The 28,000-nt window shown below is 42.0% G+C and overlaps 1 protein-coding gene and 1 pseudogene across 1 annotated transcript; one reads left to right on the forward strand and one right to left on the reverse strand.

Moving 5' to 3' along the window:
• The first annotated feature begins 4,069 nt into the window (after nucleotides 1-4,069).
• On the forward strand, nucleotides 4,070-18,380 carry LOC120048451 (probable C-mannosyltransferase DPY19L1). The gene is made up of 22 exons (XM_038994428.1): nucleotides 4,070-4,313; nucleotides 4,631-4,655; nucleotides 4,810-4,897; nucleotides 5,077-5,214; nucleotides 5,311-5,431; nucleotides 6,718-6,811; nucleotides 6,950-7,007; nucleotides 7,479-7,570; nucleotides 9,911-10,010; nucleotides 10,586-10,663; nucleotides 11,972-12,058; nucleotides 12,176-12,235; nucleotides 12,501-12,581; nucleotides 12,769-12,870; nucleotides 13,230-13,301; nucleotides 14,231-14,310; nucleotides 14,469-14,493; nucleotides 14,854-14,973; nucleotides 15,519-15,693; nucleotides 15,939-16,038; nucleotides 16,131-16,256; nucleotides 16,550-18,380. The coding sequence occupies exons 1-22, from the start codon at nucleotides 4,070-4,072 to the stop codon at nucleotides 16,719-16,721; spliced, it is 2,238 nt and encodes a 745-aa protein (XP_038850356.1). The 3' UTR covers nucleotides 16,722-18,380.
• Nucleotides 18,375-27,770, reverse strand: LOC120048452 (annotated as a pseudogene).
• Nucleotides 27,771-28,000: the final 230 nt, after the last annotated feature.

A 28,000-nucleotide genomic window follows, 5' to 3' on the forward strand; every position in this document is an offset into this window, starting at 1 on the left:
CACACACACACCCATGCACTGATTTGACAGCCGCTCTCCCTCTCATTCAGATTGATGCTGTGTTGCGGCCCCAGGCCCCTGTAGAGGCCTAATTGAATTGGTTTCCAGAGAATACTAATGAGGCGTAATGTTGAGATAACTGATACCCAAAGAATAAGTGATCATTGACAGCATGTGTTTCTTGTCAGTAATAAACATGTCACGGAAACAGGGAGCCAGTTGAATTTCCTCTGAAATTCTGTCTCACCACACGCACAGCATGCAATACATTTTATGGTTTAGTCCTGTAACTAGTGACTAAGTAAACGGGTTGCGAACTTGCACTGCTGAAATGACATATGTAATCCTATAATATGTTGTGTATTATATTTAATAATTTGACTGTCAAGATGTCACTATAGAAACCTCTAAAAGCACATTTTTTTGAGATGCCACAGACTGACACACGCACACACTGCTTGTGATCACAGATCTCTTCCCACTGTCCCGTGGTTACTTTGGCACCCATGGGCTGCCTTGGCCCAGATGCCTCCCTCAGTTCTCTGGCTGCTCCATATGGGAGATGTTTGTGTAGTGGAGACTTGGGAGAGCTTCAGTGCTCTGAAAGCTCAATACATAAACACTGGTCCCAGATTCACACTTCAGACTGCCGACTGTGTGCTTACCTACCGGACCAACCAAAACCAGCCCTGCTATCATTTAATCTAGGGAGCCGGACTGTTGTGGAGAAGGGAAAAAGCTAAAAAGATGACATGGTAGCATGAAACTCTAAAATTCTCATGAAAGACTCCAATGGGACAATTATTTGTAAAACCAAGATGGCCAACAATTCCAAGAAACGGAGACCCAAACGCCCTTCCTCTTCCCAGCACGGCATTTAGCCTCGGCATTGGGCGGCCGGGCCGGGGGCGGCTGGCTTCAATTACCCCGGGACAGTCAATAGGAGGTGTCATCAGCCACACTACACTGCCCGCACCACCAAAACGCCTGCTCCCTGTCCACCTCTACCCCCACTCGCCCTCCTTCCAGCCAGCCCAGGCCAGCGGGCGCTGCTGCAGCGCTCTGTTTGGTAAAAAAACAAATTCCCTCAGTGTGGCCGCAAGCTGAGCTAACAGCAGAGCAGTTTTCAATGACTCGTCCCCTCACCCCAGTCCCCCCACCCCCAACCCACGCCCCTGTTTCTGAGTCCTGATGGGGACTCTGCCCCTGTTATTGTATTTAGGCTCAGTCTGGCACCGATGAATCAATCAGGGGCCCAAGAAATGCCACCCTGAGCTTGGCATTGGGATAGGGGCGGCGGAGAAGGGATTTGGGTGCAATGTTGAAAGCTTGGCATGTAGGGGCCTTAGTTAGGGTATCATGTGATATATACATGCGTCTGTGAAGGCGTGGCTTTGGCCAGGCAAGGGAGAGGACTGGGGCAGACTGGTGGTGTAAGAAACTGAGGTGCTCCAAAGAAAACTGTTCCAAGGTGGAGTAACAATAAGCATCCTGTCACGTGTATGTGGAGGTCAGTGATAGGGTGTTGGAATGGGTTCGGGACGTTATCTCTTATCTAAATATATCTATTAGCCTATGTGTATTCACTGTTATTGTGCTGATATTGTTATCCAGAGTTTATTCAGTTGTTCCATGGGCCAATAAGGCTAAACCCTAAAAGGTACATTTTATGCCATTGAGGTCCACATAGTCCATGTACTCTTGTTTAAACTTTTTGATACATTGCTTGCTCTCTAGAGAGTTCTAAGAACCCTTTTGGAACCCTTTCTAAGAATGTAGGACAACATTCTGAGGCTTGCTTACATTGAAGGACATTAGAATACTCTGAGGCTCAGCACCCTGATAGCCTGTCAGCATCAGAACAACATTCCCTCATTCTGCACCTGTACCAGGCAGGCCTCTGTGTGGGCCGGTCGGGGTCCTCACTCCTCTCTCTTCCTCAGCCATGTTTCCCAGAGAAAGCAGGAGGCTCCTGGGTCCCAGGGCCAACACGACGGAGAACACCAGGGAAAATAAACAGAGCGCTTCCCTCCTGCCCCTCATCCTCTCGTCCCACTCACCCACCAGCCACCGCCCCCGCCGAGAAAGAGCGCACCAAGCCGACGTGTTTGTTTGTGGAGATGGTGAGAAGCTGTCATGATGTCATCACCAGAAGGCAGCTTTTCCCTCTAGTGCTCTCTGTCCCTTTCCAAGCCAAACAGATGAGATCAGATCATCTTTCTTGATGTTCCTGTCTGTGTGACCAGCCACCCTTACTCCCCTCCGCTGCAGCTTTGGTAACCATGTCTCTGTCCTCGAGGGTTGCCGCGGCCGCAGAGTGGCTCTAAAGATACACAGTTAATCTGGTCACCTGGCATAAATGTGGTATCTCTGGTATGACAGCAAATATAGTTCTGCACATTATTGGTCAGTTATTTTATCTGATAACCTTCAACCAAGAACATTTTGTATCTAGAGGAAGGCATCTTGATCCATCCAAGATTAATCTGAAGACTTATAATGAAATAAATACATTTAATGAACCATAATTGAACCATTGTGATCACTACATCAGATTTATTCAAATTAAAAAACTTGAAAGAGCGATAACAAAAAGGTAACACAAAAGTAGCACAAATGATTTAATACTACATGTGTCCATTAAACTCTCATAAAGTAGTAGTGTATATAGTTTTGTAGTCAGCTACTTTTGTGAGATACAGAGGCCATTAGGAATAAATTATCAGGTCAGACAGTACATGTGTAATAAATGGAATGCCATTTTGGCTAGTTTAGTGGCAAACATGAACGTTCTCAATTCATACCTGAAACTGTAGTGACACCTAGTGGTTAAAACCAAGACAAGTGTAAACCAGCAAGCATTGCCTTGCTGGTGAAGGGATGCCATTACTGTAGTTTGTCAATTTCTTGTAAACCTATGCTTTACATTCATAATTCACAGGGAAATATCCTGGGGCTCTGTTCACAAACACAAACAGACCCCACAGAGCCCCAGAACAGCAACACAATTAGACTCAACAAAATCATGAGAAAACAAAAAGATAGTTATTTGACACATTGGAAATAATTAAAAAAAAACAACAGAGCAAACTAGAATGCTATTTGGCCCTAAACAGAAAGTACACAGCAGCAGAATACCTGACCACTGTGACTGAGCCAAATTTAAGGAAAGCTTTGACTAGGTACAGACTCTGTGAGCATAGCCTTGCTACTGAGAAAGGCCACCTGGCTCTCAAGAGAAGGCCGGCTATGTGCACACTGCCCACAAAATGAGATGGAAACTGAGCTGCACCTTCTAACCTCCTGCCAAATGTATGACCATATTAGAGACACATATTTCCCTCAGATTACACAGATCAGAGGGAAATTACACAGATCCACAAAGAATTCGAAAACAAACCCAAAAACAAACTCTGATATCTACTGGGTGAAATACCACAGTGTGCCATCACAGCAGCAAGATTTGTGACCTGTTGCCACAGAAAAGGGCAACCAGTGAAGAACAAACACCATTGTAAATACAACCCATATTTATGTTTATTTATTTTCCCTTTTGTACTTTAACTATTTGCACATCGTTACAACACTGTATATAGACATAATAAGACATTTGAAATTCCTTTATTCCTTTGGAACTTCTAATTTGTATTGTTTATTTCACTTTTGTTTATTATCTACTTCACTTACTTTGGCAATGTTAACATATGTTTCACATGCCAATAAACCCTTAAAATGAATTGAAATTGACAGAGAGAGACCAAGACAGAGAGGGGGGATTCTGCTGACATGTGCCACTGTCGCATTAGGATTATATTTACGTTAGAAAAACAAAATTTTGAACTGAAGCGTTCTAGCTACCAACTGACATACATGTATGTGTGTTACCATGGCTACTAACGCATGCAGTCTGTATTAACTCCAGTTGGGGGCGAACATTTCAAAGATTTGTGCAGTGAACACATCATCACTCAGGTAGCTAGGTGTAGACCCTGAGCGGTGGATAGAAGGTACCCATCCAGTTACTTCTACAAAACGTATTTCACAGCCGAATATTTACGATTATGAAAACATGGTCGTAAAAACTAGAAAACAAAACGTGAAGGATCAACCGCCGCAGCCCAACGTCGACGACAGAGACAGGAGTCCGCTTGTATCGCCAGGCATCTGGAAAAGTAGACGAGCAGGAAAAGGCACCCCTTTCAACAGCTTGCTTCACAATAAGAATGGACTATTTCCTGGGTTTTCATTCATCAGAAGTAAGCTTGGCCTTACTCCGTCTGCTTTTGTGAAACTCGGAATCACTCTGGTTCTTGGTAAGTGTCACACAACACATATACTGTAGCTAGCTAGTTAGTTAGCTAACGTTACCAGTACTGTAACGATGTTGCTAACGTAGCTAGACAGCTTACGTTAGCTAGCGCTAGCTCAAACAGCAAAACCACGACGACAGCTAACGTTACTGAGGTTGCTGGTCATTGGTGGCTAGCAAATGATGATAGCCAATTTAACGTTACTGTAGTTAGCTAACGGTCATTATATTATTAACTAGCTGGTTAACTAATATTAGAACAATGATTAAACCCCACAACTTTCTTAATATCATTAACGTTTCTCTGTATTTTCTTCATAGCTGCTCTGGCTGGGTATTTACATTGGTAAGTTAAGTAACTAACCTCAGTCTAACAACATTTCAGGTCACTGACATGCACTTCAAAGTCTTGAATGTTTCCTGTGTACATTGATTGTAGATAACTAACTAACGTTAGCTAGTTAGCTAGATGTCCTAAAGCCTATTTGTTGTTTCTGTAGGTACCATCTCTCACGCCTCTTTGAAAATGACAGACACTTCTCACATCTGTCAGGACTGGAAAAGGAAATGGCATTTCGGACAGAAATGGTAAGTCTTGTGTTGTTGAAAGATGAAACGAATGAAATAATGATGACCTATTCTATGTGTGTGTGTGATACTGTGTCTTGCAAAATCTTAGCCTTGTTTCTGTAGCAGGCCATGAGCCAATACCTGATACGGGCTTTTGTGTTAGAATTGAATCCAATTGTTATATGATCCTGTTCTAGGGCTTATACTACTCCTACTTCAAGACCATCATTGAGGCCCCAACCTTTCTCAACGGTCTTTATCTGGTCATGAATGATCGGCTTACAGAGTACCCACTGGTTATAAACACACTGAAGAGGTTCAATCTCTATCCAGAGGTAACATTTGTGGAAATGGACATCCTTGGCATTTGATTGGACAACAGACTTTGTTGAGGGTCTTCATGCTGAAATCCTTCCTCCACTGCTCTCTAGGTGGTCCTGGCCAGCTGGTACAGAATCTACACAGATATAATGGAATTCTTTGGACTCCCCACCAAGATGTGTTGGTCCATCAATAGAGGAGAGGGTATGGCTGCAGTGGACGGCTGTGAAGGTACCAATGCAGTCTTGTTGGACCTGAACACACACACACACAACTCTCTAGGCCGGATGCAATCAAACCAGCTCTATGGGAAATCATAAAGAAAATGAGTGTTATTCCTGTGCCACCCAGCTGCAGTGGTTCATCTGAAATATTAGTTGTAAAAACCTCATTATTGCTGCATATGAAATTGAAAGTTGGCATAACACCAGTGTTCCGCTCTGTAGAGAGAGAACTGCTTGAAGACACAAAGCCAATCTGTTTGATTTTAATTTCAACATATATATTCCACTGCACTGGATCAATGTTATTTTTCTGAATTGTGGTTTTCCAAATGTGTAAGTTTGACTGAATACCAGTTCATTTCAGGAAAATAGAGGTCTGTGTCTCCCAAAGGAATTCCATGCAGTTGCTTAGCTTATGAATAATTGCAATCCGTGAGGCTATTTCTTGCTTTCGTTGCATTTTAATTAAGCTGCTGCACAAAGGGAAAGCTTTGTTTTCTTATTTCACATAACACATTTCACATGTATCTGGGCCAACTTCAATGAAATCTATGAATAAGGGGGAGGTTGTTCCCCTTTTCTACTTGTTGAACTGTTCTCTTGATTTGTCATTGGCACTTCATAGCATGTTATATGCGTAGTACTTCTCAGTGTTATATAGCCAAGACTGGCGCAAGTTACACTTCTTTCTAATTAAAGGTTTAAAGGTGTAAATGTGAATTATTAAGGTGTGAATTATGTGAAAGCACACTCTCTATGTAGTTTGAAGGTGCTGTTGTACATGTAAGTGCCGCCTGCCTTTTGTTCCTGTTTCCACAAGCTGAGTGCGCAGCAAATTAGAGCAGACTCAGAATAGCCCTTTATCCTCAGCAGTTCTATGGTAGTGAAATGAAAGAAAGCCTCCCACTTCAGGAAAGCATTAAGAAGGCGACTCACTGAAGGCTTCAATGTTTCCATTAGGCCTATGTCTTTCACTATGAGCGAGCCATGTGTCAGGTATCAATCAATATTACATCATGCTTTCAAGCATCTTATTTTGAGACATTCCATCAGTCGACTTAACATTTTCTAAAAGTAAGTTAATTTGTTTGGTACAGTAATACAGCAAGCAAACAATATTATCACTTTCATTTTTGTCCAGGACTTCAGGCCATGGCCATAGAATAGCATATAGTATTTGAATAGAATCTCTGGTCATGAGAATCAGTGTTTTGAAGTTATGGTCTTTGGCTATTTGAGGTCCTTGCCATTGCCAGTCTCAATCCTAATAGTCTCTCTGTCTGTGTGTGTCAGGTATGGGTGACCCTGCATACTTCTACGTGACCTTTGTGTTCCTCCTCAATGGTCTGATGATGAGTCTGTTCTTCATCTACGGGACCTACCTCAGGTAACTTAACCTTTATCCTCCTTTGATTCTGCATCGGTTGGGCTCAGATTAAGACTTTAAAGTCATTTTGTCACTTTAATGTTCAAACAAAGACTGTTAAAATAAGAAAGGATGAATTTTCTCCCTTCCTCTCTCTAGTGGCAGTCGGCTCGGGGGTATGGTCACGGTGCTGTGTTTCTTCTTCAACCATGGAGAGGTGAGTTTGTACCGTACAGAACCGTGGAGGTAGACTGATGAGGGTGGAGATGGGGGATGGATACAATGCAGGCAGCCATCAAAAGGATATCTGTCTCAGCCAGTATCAGACAGGCTGAGTAGTTGCTCTATTGTATTATTCACACCAATCGATACTGACATTTCAATCATACTCTCCTCTCCCCAGTCGCCACCCACTTGTCTCCTTTACCTTCTCAGTCTGTGCTGGTTTCACGCAGAAGTGTGAATGTATCCGAATCATTATTATAGGAGCATTGGTGCAGTGTGGGTGTAGGATGAAGACTAAATGTACTGGATGAGATTACTGGATGCATTTTTATGTACAAATAGCTTTTCGCAGTTGTCATTGATTGCGTAGCGGTACAGAAAAATCCCCTCCTACGCAGCAATGTGTTGTCGCAAAATAAAGTAGGATTGTGTTTGTTTGTATGTGTGTGTTTCTGTGTGTCAGAGCACCCGGGTCATGTGGACTCCGCCCCTGAGGGAGAGCTTCTCCTATCCCTTCCTGGTCCTGCAGATGTTACTCCTCACCCACATCCTCCGGTAACTCACCATCCCTCCTTTCTCTCCTTTCTCTCCTTCTCTTTTCAATACTCTCTGGCTGCCTCTTCATGTGCTAGTGATATGTAATGTAAAGCAGCGATTCTCAACTGGTGCTGGATAGAGGTCGACCGATATCGATTATTAGAGGGCCAAAAAAAAGTCGATACCGATTAATCGGACGATTTGTATATATTTTTGTAATAATGACAATTACAACAATACTGAATGAACACTTTTGTTTTAACTTAATATAATACACAAATAAATAATGAAACATGCTCAATTTGGTTTAAATAATGCAAAAACACAGTGTTGGGGAAGAACGTAAAAGTGCAATATGTGCCATGTAAAAAGCTAACATTTAAGTTCCTTGCTCAGAACATGAGAACATATGAAAGCCGGTGGTTCAATATTCCCAGTTAAGAAGTTTTAGGTTGTAGTTATTATAGGAATTATGACGCGTTGACTATTTCTCTATACCATTTGTATTTCATATACCTTTGACTATTGGTTGTTCTAGTAGGCACTTAAGTTTTGCCAGCCTAATCTCAGGAGTTGATAGGCTTGAAGTCATAAACAGCGCTGTGTTTTAAGCATTGCTAAGAGCTGCTGGCAAACGCAGTAAAGTTTGAATGAATGCTTACGAGCCTGCTGCCGCCTACCACCACTCAGTCAGACTGCTCTATCAAATCATAGACTATAATATAATAAACACAGAAATACGAGCCTTTGGTCATTAATATGGTCAAATCCGGAAACTATCATTTCGAAAACAAAGCATTTATTCTTTCAGTGAAATCAGGAACCGTTCCGTATTTTATCTAACGGGTGGCAACCCTAAGTCTAAAATATTGCTGTTACATTGCACAACCTTCAATGTTATGTCATAATTATGTAAAATTCTGGCAAATTAGTTCGCAACGAGCCAGGCGGCCCAAACTGTTGCATATACCCTGACTCTGCGTGCAATGAACGCAAGAGAAGTGACACAATTGCCCTAGTTAATATTGCCTGCTAACATTAATTTATTTTAACTAAATATGCAGATTTAAAAAATATATACTTCTGTGTATTGATTTTAAGAAAGGCATTGATGTTTATGGTTAGGTATATTCGTGCAACGATTGTGCTTTTTTCGTGAATGCGCATTTGTTAAATCACCCCCCGTTTGGCGAAGTAGGCTGTGATTCGATGATAAATTAACGGGGACCGCATTAATTATATGCAAAGCAGGACAAGCTAGTTAACCTAGTAATATCATCGACCATGTGTTAACTAGGGATTATGTGAATATTGATTTGTTTTTTTTTATAAGATAAGTTTAATGCTAGCTAGCAACTTACCTTGGCTCCTTGCTAGACTCGCGTAACAGGTGGTCAGCCTGCCACGCAGTTTCCTCATGGAATACAATGTAATCAGCCATAATCGGCATCCAAAAATGCAGGTTACCGATTATGAAAACTTGAAATCGGCCCTAATTAATCGGCCATGCTGATTAATCGGTCGACATCTAGTGCTGGCCGTCTCCAACAAATTTTGGTTGTAGAAGGTTTTTGATAGTTTGCGGCTGTCTGAGTAAATTGTATTTATTTTTGTATTAAAAAATACTCCAGTCTGAACTTAAACCAGGTAGATAGTGTGTAGAAATGATCATGTACCTACATGTTTTTATAATTTAATCCCGGAACACCTTTTCTTAAATCACAATATTTCAATATAGAGCTATTAGCAGCACTATTTTGGTAGATTTTTGTGGTCTCAAGCCAGTGAGGTGACTTTTTATTAACATTCTTCATCAAGAATACGTGCAAAATGTAATTATTGACAATGAAAGAGGTGGTTGTGAATGTTGTTCCCTTGTTATATAATTGCTACATTAACTATCAATATACCATTGCTTTTTTTTTTTCAAGATTGGATTTGGCGATTCTTTATCGCGGTGCGAATATTGAGTTGTGACTGAGACAACCTAGTTCAATTTGGATCCCGAGGCAAAACCATGGGAGAACCACTGATGTAGATTATATGGAAAGCTCTGCAATTGTTATGATCTCAATTCATTGTGGTCCAGATATCTGGTTTGTAAAGCTTGATGTTGCCAATACCAAGGTTGTTGGTTCCGTTCCCGCATTGATCACATTTTGTATTCACTCTAATTCACTTGGAGTCAAAGTGTCTGCTCTTCAACCCCTTTAACTTGTTCTCTAAAGCTGTGAGTGGGCTTGGCGGCTGATACATTCTATCTAGAGGCAGCCTGAATGGGAGTGTCAGTGTGTGCCTGTGTTAATGGATTTCCTTACCTCTTGCCTCCTGCCCTTTTCCACATCTATCTCTCCAAAGGACACGCAACCCCAGCAGAAAGGCCATGTGGGCGTTGGCCATCTCCAATTTGTGCTTCATGCTGCCCTGGCAGTTTGCCCAGTTCGTGCTGCTTACCCAGGTAAGAGAAAAAGAGGGAGAGATAAATATAGAGAAGGGTGGAGGCTGTGAGAGGAGTGGAGAAGAGGAAGACGGAGTGAGGAAGAGATGGGGATAGAGTGAAGGGAGGCTGTGAGAGATAGAGAAAGAGACTGAGCAAGGAGAAAGAGAGATTGAGAGAAAATGAGAAGAGTAAACTGGTAAAGGGACATTGTAAGAGATGGAGAAGAGGATAACAAAAAAAGAGCAACAGACAGTGAAAAAGGAGGGAGCTTGTGAGACAGATGGAGAAAAAGACTAGAGGAGGTGGGGAGGCAGACAAAAGGGTTTAAGGTTAGTCTCACACAAACAGGATCTGCTGGCATCTTTGCTTAGCAACAGCTTTGCTATCAGTCTGGCTAGATTACATTAGCAAGTGTCCCTCTACTAGCTAAGTAGAGCCTTATATATGGGGATTTTACCACAAACGGTAATCTAAGTACTTATAACATCAATGTGTTGTGCTCGAAAATAAGCATGCACCCTTTATTGCAATCATTTCAAGGTTGTTGTATACACTACTTATTGCTTGTGTTTACACTTGACTACTTGTTTCAGGTGGCCTCGCTCTTTGCCTCGTACATCCTGGGATACATCAGCCCCACCAAAATGCAGTCCCTCCTAGTGACACACATGGTAAATGTATTTTCTGGTTCCTAACTAACCTGTACTTGTGGGCGTGCATCGTAAAACAGGGCTGTGCGCTCTGCCAAGGAGTGTGTTTTGGTCCGTAGCTACATTACTCCTCTCCACCACAGTTCCAGTTCTCCTAATGCTCTAAGCAACACAGGCTGTTAGTGTGGCTAGCGTAGGGAGCTGGGGTCAGTGTGCTGGGGAGAGAAGAGGCCCTTTGTATTAAGATGATGCTGGAAATTTGTGTCGGAGGAGGAGAGAAGAAAGGACATATGGCTGTGAATAATTTATCCGCCTGGCAAGAAGTGGCAGCGTGAAGAAAACGGGGACACACAATGGCTTGTGTCCTCGACGACTTACAGCATTTTTAAGCCCACTTTGGCTGTAACAAGTTTGGTGTGCGTGTCAATGTGCCATGACAACAGTAGAAATTAAAAATATTTAATAAAAAATAATACTTTCACACACAACTCTTTTGATAGTCCCAGTCGGTATTAGATTGAATGTTGCAGCCCTGCCCACCTGTGGGGGAAAACAACCTGTGGTTGCCTAGGTTACCCCATTGGCTCACAGCTGAAACGTAACCTTTTTCAAATGCAATTTCCTTGTTGTCAACCTGTTTTAGTCAATTACAAAACTACATTTAAAAAAGTACAACGTGTCTAAAGATTACTTTTCAAAATTGCCTGCTCCCGAGCGTTCTCACTACTGAGAAAAACATAATGTAGAGTTCCCTCATACACGTTTTCATGAGGGTGCAAATAGCCACGTGAGTGCTACCGACCAGAACATTAAGCTAGCCAAGACCAACAACACAAACAAACGGACTATACAGCTTCAAGTAGTAGCATTAAGACTGTGACTGAAGGCTTCACGCTTTCCGTTGGGGTAAGTGGAGTTACAAACAGACTCTACTAAACAAGTTAAATGTCTTTGAATGTGATAATGTTTTCCACACACATACTGTAGCTTACTTGGACACTGGGTCCCCATATTTCCCACTGTCCTACACCGAATAGCCTGAAGCCATAGGGCTCTTCTCGCAGGCTCTATTTCCCTATGTGGAAGCATTGCGAACCGTCTGGATTTTTGACCTGGTTACATGTACATTGAACAACACAGCAGGTTTTCTGCATTTATTTTTCTATATAACAAATCTATGACGAAGTTGTCTCTCGCACTTGAGGTCAATGGGAAAGAATGTTTGTTTTCCACAATTTGTAGGCGTGGTCAAGGAGAATTCCTTATTATTATGTGAATATTTTCTCGGACTATGTCACCAAACTTCTTTCCGCCCCACTCCATCTCCAGATCACACTTGCTGTGTGCTTTGTTCTGATGTTTGGAAACTCCATGCTGCTGACATCATTCTACGCCTCCTCGCTGGTCTCCATTTGGGTGAGCTGGACTAGCACTCTCCTCATGCTTTCAATGTGTAGAGGATGTCTTTTATGTTAAGCATGGTGTGATGTTGAAAATGGTATGGTGTTGAAATCAGTTCCTTCCTGGTTGCAGGGAATAATTGCCCTGCGGGACAAATTTGCAGGAGCCTTCAAACCTGGCCTCATCACATGGGTAAGAGGTGTGTGTGTGTGGACATGTTTAACTATACTTGTGGGGACCAGAAGTCCCTACAAGTATAGTAAACAATCAAAAACTGGGGACATTTTGCCGGTCCCCACAAGGAAAAAAGTATATTTCTAGAGGGGTTAGAATTAGTGTTTTAGGTTAGGGAAAATATGATTTTGAATGGGAATCAATTGTGTGTCCCCACAATGTTAGTAAAAGAAGACTGCGTCTGTCTGTCTGTCTCCTGGTTGACTTGTCTGTCTGCTCTCAGGTCATGCAGGGCCTGGTATGGGTTGTCTCCACGGTCATTCTCAAGTTCATGCTGTCAGCCATCTTTGGAGCCTCTGATGATGTAAGTCTTTGAAAATAGCCCTGTGCATTTGAAACAAAATGCCTTACATTTTGGTGCCTTTTCTGGAAGAATCACTGTGCATTTTGAAACAAGCCATGACTCAAAAGTATGATAGTAATAAAAGTAAATAGGAATATGCTAACTGTATTTGAAATTGCAGCTACTTTTACAACAATTTCTCTTCCAGGCTCACATCAGTAGCTTAATAAAGTCCAAGTTTACCAGCTACAAGGACTTTGACACCATGATGTATACCTGTGCTGCTGAGTTTGACTTCATGGAAATTGAGGTATGAAAGACACTTGGCCGTATTTGGCATAGCAACATTGCACTAGTGTTAGAAGGCATCCTTTCATAGTATTTTTTTTATTTAACTAGGAAAGTCCGTTAAGAACAAATTCTTATTTTCAATGACGGCCTAGGAACAGTGGGTTAACTGCCTTGTTCAGGGGCAGAACGACATATTTTTTACCTTGTCAGCTCGGGGATTTGATCTTGAAACCTTTCGGTTACTAGTCCAACGCTCTAACCACTAGGCTGCCTGCCGTCCCATTTGGCAGCTCATTTTGTAAAGGTCGTGTGTGGTATGTGTCAGAAATAACAGTTTTTCTCCAGTCGATCTGACGTGTGTAACATTGCTCTTCTCAGACCCCACTGCGCTACATCAAGACACTGCTGCTTCCCATCAACATGCTGGTGGTTGCTGTCATAGCAGGACGGGTAAGACTTAATTTGTGTGCCATACACCAGGCACTCCACACAATCCACTGTTAGAGAACAAGGCAGGCATCCTTGAAATGTCATTTCTCCCGTTCTGCTTTTGACATGCCTGTTGAGCTCAATTTGTCATATTTGAGGCAGGCTTGACAAACGGCAAGATAATTATGTTCCAAAAATATTCAAGAATCTCCTCGAGCGTGTCCAAATGTGTCAGTTTGATCTAATTGTGTGTCAAATGCAGAATTAATAAGACGAGTGCGGGCCTCCCGAGTGGCACAGCGGTCGAAAGCACTGCAGTGCTTGAGGCGTCACCTCAGATCCGGGTTTGATCCCGGGCTATGTCGCAGCCGGCGGCAACCGGGAGTCCCTTGAGGCAACGCACTATTGTCCTAGCGACATCCGGGTTAGGGGAGGGTTTGGCCGGCCGGATGTCCTTGTCTCGTCACGCTCTAGCGACTCCTTGTTGCGGGCCGGATGCATGCACGCTGACATGGTCGCCAGTTGTACGGAGTTTCCTCCAACACATTGGTGCGGCTGGCTTCTGGGTTATGCGAAGCAGTGCTGCTTGGCAGGGTTGTGTTTCGGAGGACAGTTGGCTCTCGACCTTCACCTCTCCCGAGACTGTACAAGACTAACTACCAATTTAGATATCAAGAAATTGGGGAGATAAAGGGGTAAAAAAAAAAAATTATAATAAAAAATGACGTGCCATTTTGATTCTGTTTGACTTGCTTTGCTAGTGAAGAAATGGAGGGCTTCTAAATAGTGATACTGGTAGAAATGAAAATGGTTAATTATTTGCTGTGAGTATGCTCACTGTTAGCATATAATAGAAGGCGGAATCATTCTGGTCAACGTTATATCCCTTCTGAGGTTCGTCTTTAAAAAAAAATTGTGACACTGTTTGTCCCTTCTCCTACTCTGCGCAGACCATCCAGGATGTTGTGAGGTTCCTGAGGGAAGGAGAGAAGTATTCTGTCAAACCTGAAGACGATGACGACGATGAACAGTGAGTATATTTCCCTCTGTCCTCTGTTATAAAACTCACCCTCTTAACAGCACAAGTCAAAAGGCAAACTTCCATGTGCATTTTGCCCATTCATTCCTATAAAGACAACACAACTTGACATTTTGACAACTCATAACTTTTTTTCACATTTTTCACAGCCCAGAAATGTTGGCAAAAGGAGAGGTAAGCAAGCATCCTGATTTCCCTGAATGTTACTGCTGTGTACACCGTGCCTGAGTCTCCTCACGCCATATGATTCAAGCCTTCTTTTTTTTCTTAAATGCGGTAATGTTCATCTGCTTCAGCTACAATAGTAATGATCGTCTCTAAGTGATTTTCATAACCTGCATACAGAGGCAATTTTCTCCTGCCAGTTAAATTGCTCACTTTATTACCACTTCTAGCTCTAACCATTTATTTCTCTCGCTTCCTCCATCCATCCCTCCCCCAATCTTGTTCTCTCCCTGTGCCCTTCAACCCTCATTCTCTACCTGGGCTCTTTCTCTCTCTCTATGTATCTCTCTTTCTCTGTCATGGTGTCAGCTGGTGTACCATAGCCTACAGTTGATAGCGTTTGCAGTGCTGGCGATGCTCATCATGCGTCTCAAGCTCTTCCTCACGCCCCACATGTGCATCATGGCCTCCTTGATCTGCTCCAAACAGGTCAGTCCCTGACGCCATTCAACATGACACGACGCCACTCACCATGACACGACGCCACTCACCATGACACGACGCCACTCGACACGACGCCACTCGACACGACACGACGCCACTCGACACGACGACACGACGCCACGACACGACGCCACTCGACACGACACGACGCCACTCGACACGACACGACGCCACTCGACACGACACGACGCCACTCGACACGACACGACGCCACTCGACACGACACGACGCCACTCGACACGACACGACGCCACTCGACACGACACGACGCCACTCGACTCGACACGACGCCACTCGACTCGACACGACGCCACTCGACTCGACACGACGCCACTCAACATGACACGACTCATCGCAACTCGGTGAGATTCAACACAACACAATTAGCACTGACACCACACAGATACCGCAGAGTACATAACGTTACAAAAGATGGCGCACAACACCACTACCACTAGAGACCTCCATCACAGATACACTGCAGACCAGTGTTCTCTGTGATGCTCATGTGTTGTCTGTCTGTGTGTCAGTTGTTTGGCTGGATAGGGGAGAAGTTCAAGCTCCACGTGATGGTGTTTGGCATCTTGTCCATCATGGCCATGCAGGGTGCGGCCAACCTGCAGGCCCAGTGGGGCATCATGGGAGAATTCAGCAACCTACCCCAGGAGCAGCTGCTGGACTGGATCAGAGACAACACACGGCCCAGTGAGTAACGTCTTCATCCTACCTCTGAAACCAGAGGCTCGAGATAAACACACTTAAAAAAAAAAAAAATCATTCTAAATGGCATCCTTCGTTATGGAATTGACTGATCTGACTAGGTTGGATTGGTGAAAGCAATTGGCTGGTAACCTCACTTTCAGGTATCCAGTCCCTTTCAGATCAGTGATCATGACCCATGCCTCTGTGGACTCTTCTCTTAGATGTACTTTGTTTTGTGTGTGGTGCAGACGCTGTGTTTGCTGGAGCCATGCCCACCATGGCCAGTGTGAAGCTGTCAGCCGGCCGGCCCATCGTCAACCACCCACATTACGAGGACGCTGGACTGAGGTGTGGACAGAACATTGATACTACTGTACTCGCTATGTGCTAGGCTAACACCAATTCAGCGTTGTCTAAACGTTGTGGTCTGTTCCACTCAGGGAGAGGACCAAGCTGGTGTACGCCATGTATAGCCGCAAGTCTGCCGACGTGGTGAAGAGGAACCTGATGCAGATGGAGGTGGACTACTTTGTCCTGGAGGACTCGTGGTGCACCCGGCGCTCCAGGTAACCCTAGGTGGCCTTCCTGTCAGTAACCAACTGCTGTTTACACTGTCATATGTTCTTGTGACATTGTCAACAAGTCATTCCAGTCAGTACAGGGCATTTTTCCAACTCACTCTGAAATTACTCAGAATTGAACTGAACCCAATTCTGCTGCCAAGTGACCATTTGAACAATCTGTTTCGCAGTCCGTTAATCACACAATGTTTTTGTTCAGTTTGTTTCTTTGGAGAAATATTTTCTCTTTCTCTGCCCATTTCTCTATCTCCCTTCCTGGCTTTCTCTGTGCTCTCCAGGCCTGGCTGCAGTATGCCTGAGATCTGGGATGTGGAGGACCCTCAGAACGCTGGGAAAGTCCCCCTCTGTACGCTCATGTCCAGGGACTCCAGGCCGCACTTTGCCACAGTCTTTCACAACAACGTTTACAAAGTTCTAAAAGTTCCCAAAGCAGCTAAAGAGCTCAGATAACAGCAGCGTCGGCCTGTTTTTGGTGCTACCTTCTAGTATTTCCACCGACCTGGTTTCCACCGACCGTGTTTTTATATAGTTCCTTTTCCTGTTGGTCTGTCTCCTTTGGAGGTACCACTGCCACAGCTGCGTTTTACGTCTCCCTTTTTTGAGGCTCTGTTAGAGCAGTGGACTGATGTGATGGGCTAAATAAGAGTCCCCACTTGTGTTGTGTAAGCATTTCATTTAATTTTATGCGAGCTTATACTGAAAGTTGTTCTTAAAGATAGAAATTCATTTTATTTTTGTGTGTATTAGTACATTTTGGATGTCAGGCATATTTAGTTTTTGTACTTTTATGCCCTTTTTTGCATATTAAGAATTGTCATTATTTAGTGTCATTTTTTTTGATTCACTGATGTGTGTAATAATTTTGTTATTTGCCAAAGCAAAGTGTAGTTAGTATAACTACTAGTGTTACAGCTGCAAGCTTAATGTAGCACACCTGAAATGTCCTTTTTAAGAGAAGTGGAATATGATCATCTGCAAACAGATTTTTCCCAACAACCCATTGCAACTTGTAGCAGTGCATTATTTTAAGCATTAGCGTAATGACCTACCACCATATATCAGTGGTTTAGGACCCTGTATTGACATACAGAAAACACTTTTAGGCATCTTTTTGGAGTTGTTAAAGTCATGCCAATTTAGCGTTATTGCTTTGGACTCCACCACAGGAAGTTACGTCATTAATTTGTAGCCTTTTTTTTGCACCTCAGTGGCCTTTGCACATGTCACAACAGCAACATAATTGAATTCAACAATGTTATATGACAAAAAAAACTAATTTTTTTAATGATTTGAATTGATTTGCTTGCGGTTACTTCCCCATTTTATTGTGGGGACATAGCTGTGAAAGACTACGCCACTCTGGTCTCCACTTTACACTTGATAGCACTGGTGTGCTCTAACCACTTTCCCCTTTTGTTCATGCAGCTCTGAGTTTTGACTGTGAAAGTCCCTTTGCCACTCTGATGAGGTCAAGGGTCAAACAGGAGAGTCGTTCTCATTATCCCTGTGACTCATTCTGCCTTTACCAGTGTGGCTTTGAAGTTACTTAAAACAACCCCAGTGTAATCATTCCAGTGTAAAAGCTACAGTATTGTTGGGTACAAATCATCTCACCAATACAGGTGAGGCATTTTAGCAATAAGCATACTGTTAGTTACTCAGACTTCAAGGTGTATACATATTATACAACATTCATCAATTGTAATAGTTTCAAGCAGCAGTTTCAATTAAATGCAAGAAGTCTATTTCAATGTGTTCTGCTATTTCTGTGACTGTTCATGAATAGCACAGCAAGTGTTTTATGCTAAGTTTATTTTTGGTTATGTCCAAGATATACAGTAAGGTACTGAAGTGATCTTGAAAGCAAAATGCCTGTTTTTAGTGGTGGGGCGTTGACCACACAATTTGAAATATTTTGACATCAACATTTCTTGTGGCAGGCCTAGCTTTGTCTAATGCTTGTTGATTTCATCTGTATTTTGAAAAAAGGTTTATCAGCATCTTTCTTTCTCTTGTTTTTGATTAACAGTGAAACCAATGTGAGTTTTTGCTGGTTGATCATTTGAGAGAATTGGATATTAAATTCATTAAATGGTTTCTGGATGCACAGTAACAAGCCTTTATTAATAGAATAGACACCTGAATACAAATGTGACTGTTTATAATTTGGCTATAATACGGCGTCCGCCTTCAACAAAGAAAACAATTTGAGGTTCCACTGGGTTATGACAAGAAATAGTGAGTGACTTTCTCCACACTTCTCAAAATATTAAGTGATTCTGTAGTAATTATGCAGTTAGATGGTAACTATGTTGGCCTTATTTGGACTTTCCTGTAAAAGGAGTCATTTCGGATTGGTTAGGGTCATCACTTTCCCCCGTACACCTCTACCTCACACAGTGCCAGGTACTTCTCTCTGCCTGGGAGAACGATAGTGACATAGTGTCCCTCCATGTTACATGGAATATCCATTGGCTGCCCTTCTCTCATCTCGGAGATCACAGCACACCTGAAACGCACACATACCAGTAAGTTAGAGCATACAGCCAGAGGTTTTTCCTGATCATGAAACCTGCAATCATTGATGCAAACTGGTAAATTCGCCACAACATCTCCAAAACATGACTGCTGTGGATCATCTAAGCCAAGGCTTCATGAATCATATCTTCTCACAGTGGATTGGTCGTGCCGTTGTTCTCCAGGGAGTTTCCAATGCGGATCTCAGCCCCGTTGATCCTGTGGAGACAGCAGTCCCCTCTGTTGGTGATGGTGACAAAGGTGACTTGGTATATGTCCAATAGGTCCACTCTCCACCAGGGGTTGGTCTCTGCCTCCGTGTGGCTGCAGGAGCCAGCATGGTACAGTGGGTTACGCTTCCTGTCGATGGCATTGCTGGCAGCACCGTGGCTGTCGTACTGGGAGGAATGGACCGCTATTCCACCGGAGGCTAGATTCTCTGAGGGGGACACAATAAGAATTAGGGGGAAAAACAGTGCCTTCAGAAAGTATTCATACCCCTTGACATATTCAACATTTTGATGTGTTACAGCCTGAATTCAAAATGGATAAAACCATTTTTTTTAAATGATAATCTACACAATGCCCAATAATGACAAAGTGAAAGTTAAAATGACATACAGAAATATTTAATTAACCTAAGTATTCAAACCCCTGAGTCAATACTTTGTAGAAGCACCTTTGGCAGCGATTACAGCAATCAGTCTTTCTCGGTAAGTCTAAGACAGGGATCATCAAATTAGATCCATTGATTTATTTAAAAAATTCAGTGGGTCGAAACATAATTACAAATCATTTGTAAACTGCAAATTGACCGCAGGAAGTACAAACAGATATGTTTTATTAAAACATATTTTCAAACCATGCGTACATTTGTATACGGTCACAAATATCTATTATGCGTGGGAATACTATGGAACAGATTTCCAAAACTAAAATCACTTGGAGCTGATTTGCTGGTATTTTTAAGGTATTTTATGTCAACAAAAAAAAAAAAGAATAATATATACAATACCAGTCAAAAGTTGACACACCTACTCATTCAAGGGTTTTTTGTCATTTTTAACTATTTTCTACATTGTAAAATAATAGTGAAGACATCAAAACTATGAAATAACACATATGGAGTCATGTAGTAACCAAAAAAGTGTTAAATCAAAATATATTTTATATTTGAGATTATTCAGCTACCCTTTGCCTTGATGGCAACTTTGCTCACTCTTGGCATTCTCTCAACCAGCTTCACGAGGTAGTCACCTGGAATGCATTTCAATTAACAGGTGTGCCTTGTTAAAAGTTAATTTGGGGAATTTCTTTCCTTAATGCGTTTCAGCCAATCAGTTGTGTTGTGACAAGGTAGGGGTGGTATACAGAAGGTGACCCTATTTTATAAAAGGTGCGCGTTTGACCTTCATGTTTTAAAGTAATGATGGACTGTCATTTCTCTTTGCTTATTTGAGCTGTTCTTGCCATAATATGGACTTGGTCTTTTACCAAATAGGGTTATCTTCTCTATACCACCCCTACCTTGTCACAGCACAACTGATTGGCTCAAACCAATTAAGCTTTTAACAAGGCACACTTGTTAATTGAAATGCATTCCAGGCGACTACCTCATGAAGCTGGTTGAGAGAATGCCGAGTGTGTGCCAAGAGTGTGCAAATCAAAATATACAAAATATATTTAGATTTTTTTAACACTTTTTTTGATTACTACGGTATTTCATAGTTTTGATGTCTTCACATTAATTCTACAATGTAGAAAATAGTAAAATATAGAAAAACCCTTGAATGAGTAGGTGTGTCCAAACTTTTGACTGGTACTGTATATTATTTTGTTTGTTCAGAGAACTTGGGGAGCCAAATAATATCACCCTCAGGCCACCAGTTGGGGAACTCTGCTCTAAGAGCTTCCACACCTGGATTGTGCAACATTTGCCAATTATTATTTTCAAAATTCTTCAAGCTCTTTCAAATTGGTTGTTGATCATTGCTAGACAACCATTTTCAAGTCTTGCCATATATTTGTCTTGCTGTAGATTTAATTCAAAACTGTAGCTCGGCCACTCAGGAACATTTACTGTCTTCTTGGTAAGCAACTCAAGTGTAGATTTGTCCTTGTGTTTTAAGTTGTCCTGCTGAAAGGTGAATTCATCTCCCAGTGTCTGGTGGAAAGCAGACTGGACCAGGTTTTCTTTTAGAATTAGGTCCATTCAATGTATTTTTTATTCAGAAAAACTCCCCAGTTCTTAACCATTACAAGCATACCCATAACATGACGAAGGCACAACTATGCTTGAAAATATGGAGAGTGGTACTCAGAAATGTGTTGTATTGGATTTGCCCCAAACATTACACTTTGTATTCAGAACAAAAAGTGAATTGCTTTGCCATATTGTTTGCAGTATTACTTTAGTGCTTTGTTGCAAACATGATGCATATTTTGTATTATATTTGTATTCTGTACAGGCTTCCTTCTTTTCACTCTGTCAGTTAGGTTAGTATTGTGGAGTAACTAGAATGTTGTTGATCCATCCTCAGTTTTCTCCTTTCACAGCCGTTAAACTCTGTAACTGTTTTAAAGTCTCCATTGGTTTCATGGAGAAATCCTTCCTTCCTTTCCGGCAACTGAGTTTGTAGTGAGTGGGTGTATTGATACACCATCCAAAGTATAATTAATAACTTCACCATGAACAAAGGGGTAACTTGTTAAGCAAATGTTTACTCCTAAACTTATTTCGGCTTGCCAGAACAAAGTAGTTGAATACTTATTGAATCAAGACATTTCTGCTTTTTGTTTGTCACTAATTTGTTTAAAAAAACGTTATGGGATATTGTGCCAGTGACATTTTTTTGTTTGTTTTTATCCATCTTAAATTCAGGCTATAACCCAACAGAATGTGTAAAAAGTCAAAGGGGTGTGAATACTTTCTGAAGGCACTGTAAGTGTAATAGGCTGCATTTACACAGGCAGCCCTATTCTGATCTATTTCCCAGTAATTTGTCTTTTGACCAATCACATCAGATCTTTTCACATCAGATCTTTTTCAAAGCTAATCTGATTGGTCAAAAGACATATTAGTGGAAAAAAAACAGAATTTAGCTGCCTATGTAAACACAGCCTTAGTGACACACAACGAAAGCAAAAGGGTTTGCTTGCATTTTGCAGACTATTTGGGTAACTTACCAGGCACTGTATCAACTGGATGTTGTGTCTCAAATTATATTTTCTCATGATCAAATGTTTCTTCGTCTGTATTGTTTTGATTGTAGGTCTCTTCTTCAGTCGAGAAATAGAAGACGAGAAGTAAGGGAAATCAATGCAACAGCAGAGTTGAAACTAACACATGTCAACTCATTTCAGGGCTAATCCTAATGCATGAAACTTGAGGTAAATACATCAATTTGAAGTTAGGATTCGGCCCTCCATGAATCAACTGTGTTGAAATGTAATTGACCCATTGTCCCAAAGCCTGTTTTAGCATGTGCAGCGCCATTGAGGACTTTCACCATTTTGAAGTAGTCAACTGGCTAGGACTTGCTATGGGTTAAGGAAGGATCACAGTAGGTCAGTAGGAGAGTTCAGCCAATGAATATTACTCCTGAGCAAACATTCCATAACTGCAGGTGGCAGTACATCTATCTGTTCAAACTTTACACACTCCAGCAAAGTAGGTAGTGGTATGCACCTTTTCAGTTTATTTTTGTACTGCGAATACACTCAGAAGAAGAAGAAATTAACTACTTTAAAATAGGGACAGCCCTCAATGGCGCTGCCCATGCTCAGAAAAATGACTTGGTGAGTATGGAATATTGTGTAAAATCCAAGCCTCTGGTTAAGGATTTCTGATTTCTGGTCCCAATTTTAGCCTGGAGGGTACTGTATGATTGGATGTAGGAGTAGCTGACCTTTCCGAATAGTAGGCCTTCCGAGGGATCTCAGAAGATCCCACAGCCAGGCCAGGTTTAGGTTTGGAGCTGTAACAGCTGTCTCGGGGGCAGTTGAAGGCAGGCCTGGAAAAAGGAGGATGGAAGGGAGTGGAGTAAAAAATGTATATCGGTAAACGATAATAAAAAAAGGCATCTGCTGGAGAAGGTGTACATTCTGAATGATGGAGCCCATACCTGCCTGAAAGGTGCTTGCTTGCACTTCCACCTCACACAAAGTCAAGTACTTTTCTTTTCCTGGGAGGAGAATGTTGACATAGCGCCCCGATATCCCACCGCACGGAAATGTCCTGCTTTGCCCAGCAGGGATGTATGGAATCCTGGCACACCTACAGGCATAGGAATCTTGAGCATTGTTATATGTTATAAGATGATTACAGGACAAACAGTATTTGCTCAAAATAAGGGATCAGGGACGAGTTTCCTGAAAGCTTAAAGGGGCAATCTGCAGTTGCTACATCCAATTTGGGATGTATAAATTAATGATATGTACCCAATGATTCTTGAAGAACATAACTTAGAAATGCCTCATGAGCTTAGTTCAACTGTCATAGCCCATCAGAACCAAAAATATAATCTTGTTTTATCCAATGTTCTTAAACAAAGTAAATGTAAACAAACTATATAGCCTCAAAACATGGTTCCAACTATAATTTTGATATCATAGCTGGTCAGTCATTGTATCCATAGCTACAGTTGAAGTCAGAAGATTACATACACCTTAGCCAAATACATTTAAAATCAGTTTTTCACCATTCCTGACATTTAATCCTAGTAAAAATTCCCTGTCTTAGGTCAATTAGGATCACCACTTTTTATTTGAGAATGTGAAATGTCAAAATAATACTACAGAGAATTATTTATTTCAGCTTTTATTTCTTTCATCACATTCCCAGTGGGTCAGAAGTTTACGTACACTCAATTAGTATTTGGTAGCATTGCCTTTAAATTGTTTAACTTGGGTCAAATGTTTCGGGTATCCTTCCACAAGCTTCCCACAATATGTTGGCTGAATCTTGGCCCATTCCTCTTGACAGAGCTGGTGTAACTGAGTCAGGTTTGTAGGCCTCCTTGCTCGCACTCCTTGCTCGCACTGATTTCTTTTAATTTTCCCATGATGTCAAGCAAAGAGGCACTGAGTTTGAAGGTAGGCCTTGAAATACATCCACAGGTACACCTCCAATTGACTCAAATGATGTCAATTAGCCTATCAGAAGCTTCTAAAGCCATGACACCATTTTCTGGAATTTTCCAAGCTATTTAAAGGCACAGTCAACTTAGTGTATGTACACTTCTGACCCACTGGGATTGTGATACAGTGAAATAATCTGTCTGTAAACAATTGTTGGAAAAATGACTTGTGTCATGCACAAAGTAGATGTCCTAACCGACTTGCCAAAACTATAGTTTGTTAACAAGAAATTTGTGGAGTGGTTAAAAAATGAGTTTTAATGACTCCAACCGAAGTGTATGTAAACTGCCCCTTTAAGTCTGATTAAATCCTCATAGTTGATGAGTTATGGAGATGGCTGGGTTGTTTAAGGGAGAGTTGTGTTGTCGGGATGACACATAGTGGGTTGTGTAGCCAGCCAGAAGTTGTGTTACAAAGATAACTCACAGTGGGTTGCTATTGCCGTTGTTGAACAGTGAGTCCCCAACGTGGATCTCTGCTCCACTGATCCTGTCTGAGCAGCAGTCCCCTCTGTTGGTAATGGTGACGTAGGTGACGTTGTGGGTCTTGCTCAGGTCCACCCGCCACCAGGGGTCGACCTCTGCTTTTGTGTGGCTGCAGGACCCCTCCAGATACCGGTTGGTCCAGTTCAAGTCAATGGCATTGTTGGCATCTCCAAACTTGTCCCACTGCGACGACTGACTGGCTATCCCGCCAGTGGCTGCATTCTCTTCACAGAACAAACCAGATTAAAATCATGGGTTTACAAATGGTTCATTGTCAGTTCAAGATGCAGTACATAGCTGTACTAATCAGTGATCTCAATGAAAAAAATTCTAAAACAGTGTTGCATTCTCTATAATACAACAAAAGTAAAAATGTTGTATATTGTGTTACCATATCGAGTCTTATGGTCTGGGCATAGAATGTCTTGCCCTCTCTTCATATCTTGCACGCTCCTGTCTACAGGAAACATTACAGTACATAAGGGTTTGAGTCACAGGCTTTTGACCCACACTGTTAAGAGACATGGCTTCAAGTCATCTAATAGCTACCATGTAGGCAAGTGTAAAAGGTAGTTGTTGTGAAATTGTTAGATTACTTGTTAGATATTACTGCATGGTCGGAACTAGAAGCACAAGCATTTCGCTACACTCGCAATAACATCTGCTAACGATGTGTATGTGACCGATAAAATGTGATTTGATGTCCAACAATAACACATCAGAGATATTACAAATAAAACCCTGTACATACCAGAGGAAAGATGTTCGTCCATATCTGTAAAAGGACCAAGACATTTGTTGTAATTTAGAGGAATAGGTCAAGTTTGACCAGATGTCATGATTTTGTCACCCTAACAAGCTTATAAACTTAGATGAAGTGATCATATATTGCCCCTTCCGTTAATTGATGACAATACCATATAATGTCTGCTCCTCACCTGGACGGCTGCCCACATTCACCTCCACCTCACACAGTGACAGATGTTTATTGCAGCCCGGCAAGAAAACGTTCACATAGCGACCCTCGATCCCACTGCACTGAAAGGTCATGACCTCCCATGCGGGATATGAGGAGATCACAGCGCACCTAAAGAAGGAAATCGAACGAAAACACATTGTATAAACAGGCTTTTGATCTCAAATCTTAAACATCAAATGCGCTCTGTGTTATATTTGCTAATGAGGCTCCTCACAATGGATTGCTGTTGCCATTATTCTGCAGGGAGTTTCCAATGTGGATCTCAGCACCATCGATCATCTCTGGATCAACGTCTTCAATGTTGGTGACTGTTATGGAGGTGACGTTGTAAGTTCGCTGCAAGTCCACCCTCCACCATGGGTTGACTTGGGACTTGGTGCGGCTTCATGATTTGTCTTTGTACATGGAGAGGCGTATTCCATCTACGGCATTGTTAGAGCCCCCCATGTAGGAGTACTGGGAGGATTGGCGAGTAGTTTTCTTTAAGGCAACATTGTCTTTAGGGAAATAGAAGGTTTACACTTACCAATGCAGTACAACGATCCATTAATTTATATAACATACTTATGTGGTATAGATCTGGGTTTACCTGTAACAGGAACAATTAAGTTGAGTTCTGAAGCTTGAGTTGGTCCCATTTCTTCTTATAAGACACAATGAAACATACATGAGATGAACAGTGAAGTTATAATGTACAGGTCTTATCAACCATTAATAGCTAATAAAAAAGGAAAACTACCACACAAATGGATCACCATCAAAATATGTATCTCAATATGTTTATGATCACTCTGTTAGGTTATTTTCTTCCAGGTTTTGATGCGTACCAATAGGAGCAGGATGGGCATTCACCTCCACCTCACACAGGGTCAGATATTGCATGTATCCTCTGAGGAACACATTGACGTATTTCCCCTGCATCCCGTGGCATTGAAATGTGGTGGAGCCCCCTGCGGGAATGGAGGATATCAACGCACACCTGGATGGAACAGTAAGACGTATTAGGAGGTGGATTCCTCGTATCCTCTATCCTCGCCTCTTTTTTAAAACCCAGGTGTGGAATAAGTACCGAACAGTTATACTTGAGTAAAAGTAAATATACTGCAGTAAAAAAGGTAGAAGTAAAAGGGAGAGTCACCCAGTAAAATGATCTTTACAAGTGTGTGAATTGGACCATTTTGCTGTCCTGCCTGAGTACTTTTGGGTGTCAGGGAAAATGTATGGGAGTGAAAAGTAAACATAAAATAGGAATCTAGTGGAGTAAAAATTGTCAAAGGCATTTTTACTAAAGCTACTTTACACAACTGTCAAAACCCATTGGATAAAATAAGTCCTAGTGGAGGCACCTTGAACCTTCTCCTCACTACTATTGAGAAGCAGGTGAAGAGATAGCATGTGAGGAATAACAGAATTGTGACATAGCAGACACCTGGGCTATCAGCCTGGGCATACAACATCATTTTCTTCTAATGCTCAAATGCAGGATGATGGGTAGTGCCATACCTGTGGTTACTGTTGCCATCGTTCTCCAGGGAATTTCCAATGCGGATCTCAGCCCCGTTGATCCTCTCTGCTAAAGTATCTCTGTTGGTGATGGTGACGGAGGTCACTTGGTAAGTCTCCAGCAGGTCCACCCTCCACCAGGGGTTGGTCTCTCCCAAAGTGTGGCTGCAGGAGTGATCTTCGTAAGTCGGGTTCCATATTCCATCAATGGCTCTTTTTGCAGTGCCTCCGTAGATTGTGGAGGATTGGGCTGCTTTTCCCCTCAGAGCAACATTCACTGTGGGCCAGAAGGAGAATAGTGAGGATAGCTATTCAGAACAGAGATGAACCATAAATCATGTTACCATCTGATAATCTCCTTACATGTTATAAAATCGTTTTTAAATACTGTATTTAAATATCCACATTTGAAATAATGACACTATTTTAATGCGTTAACTTTACATATAGAACAATAGAAAATAGATTCCCATGGGACCCAACAAGGTAAAAGCGTTGACCAACCTAATTCATCTTTAGAGCACCTTCCCATTCCCAGAATCCCCAGTAGGGAGAGTATAATTACTTCTTTCATCTTGCTGATAGAAACAAATAGGAGAGGTTCACAGATTAACATCAACAGATTCAGATATTCTGTTAACCAGACAGTTCTTTGAAATGTCACAGATCAGATAAAACATATGACTGACACATTTTGCAGTAGGCTACTCAAAATGAAGTTATCATATACATTTGGGAACTTACCGTGGATGTAATGTGTTTGCATGCTCTGCATTAGAGGGGATTCCTTTAGGTCCTCAGGGACTGGCAGAAATGGATTGAACATAGGAAGGGTCCACTGACCTCTGAGTCACTATGTTTGCGATGCACAAAGAACTGTTTGCTTTTCAAAAGTGGCAAACAAGACTGTGCCATGGAGCATTACATATACAGAACCCTGACACAGGCATGTCACATGTAGTCATCTTGTACTTTTTGTGTGAACTGCACTTTTTGCATTCCTTGTACAGTATGCTTATGAGTATGTTCATAAGACATGATGAAGCTTCACAGACACACTAAGACGGCCTTGATTGTTGTAAAGGCTCAGTGGAACAACCTGGTGA

This window comes from Salvelinus namaycush, chromosome 5, assembly GCF_016432855.1.
Source record: "Salvelinus namaycush isolate Seneca chromosome 5, SaNama_1.0, whole genome shotgun sequence".
NCBI classification, from domain to species: domain Eukaryota; kingdom Metazoa; phylum Chordata; class Actinopteri; order Salmoniformes; family Salmonidae; genus Salvelinus; species Salvelinus namaycush.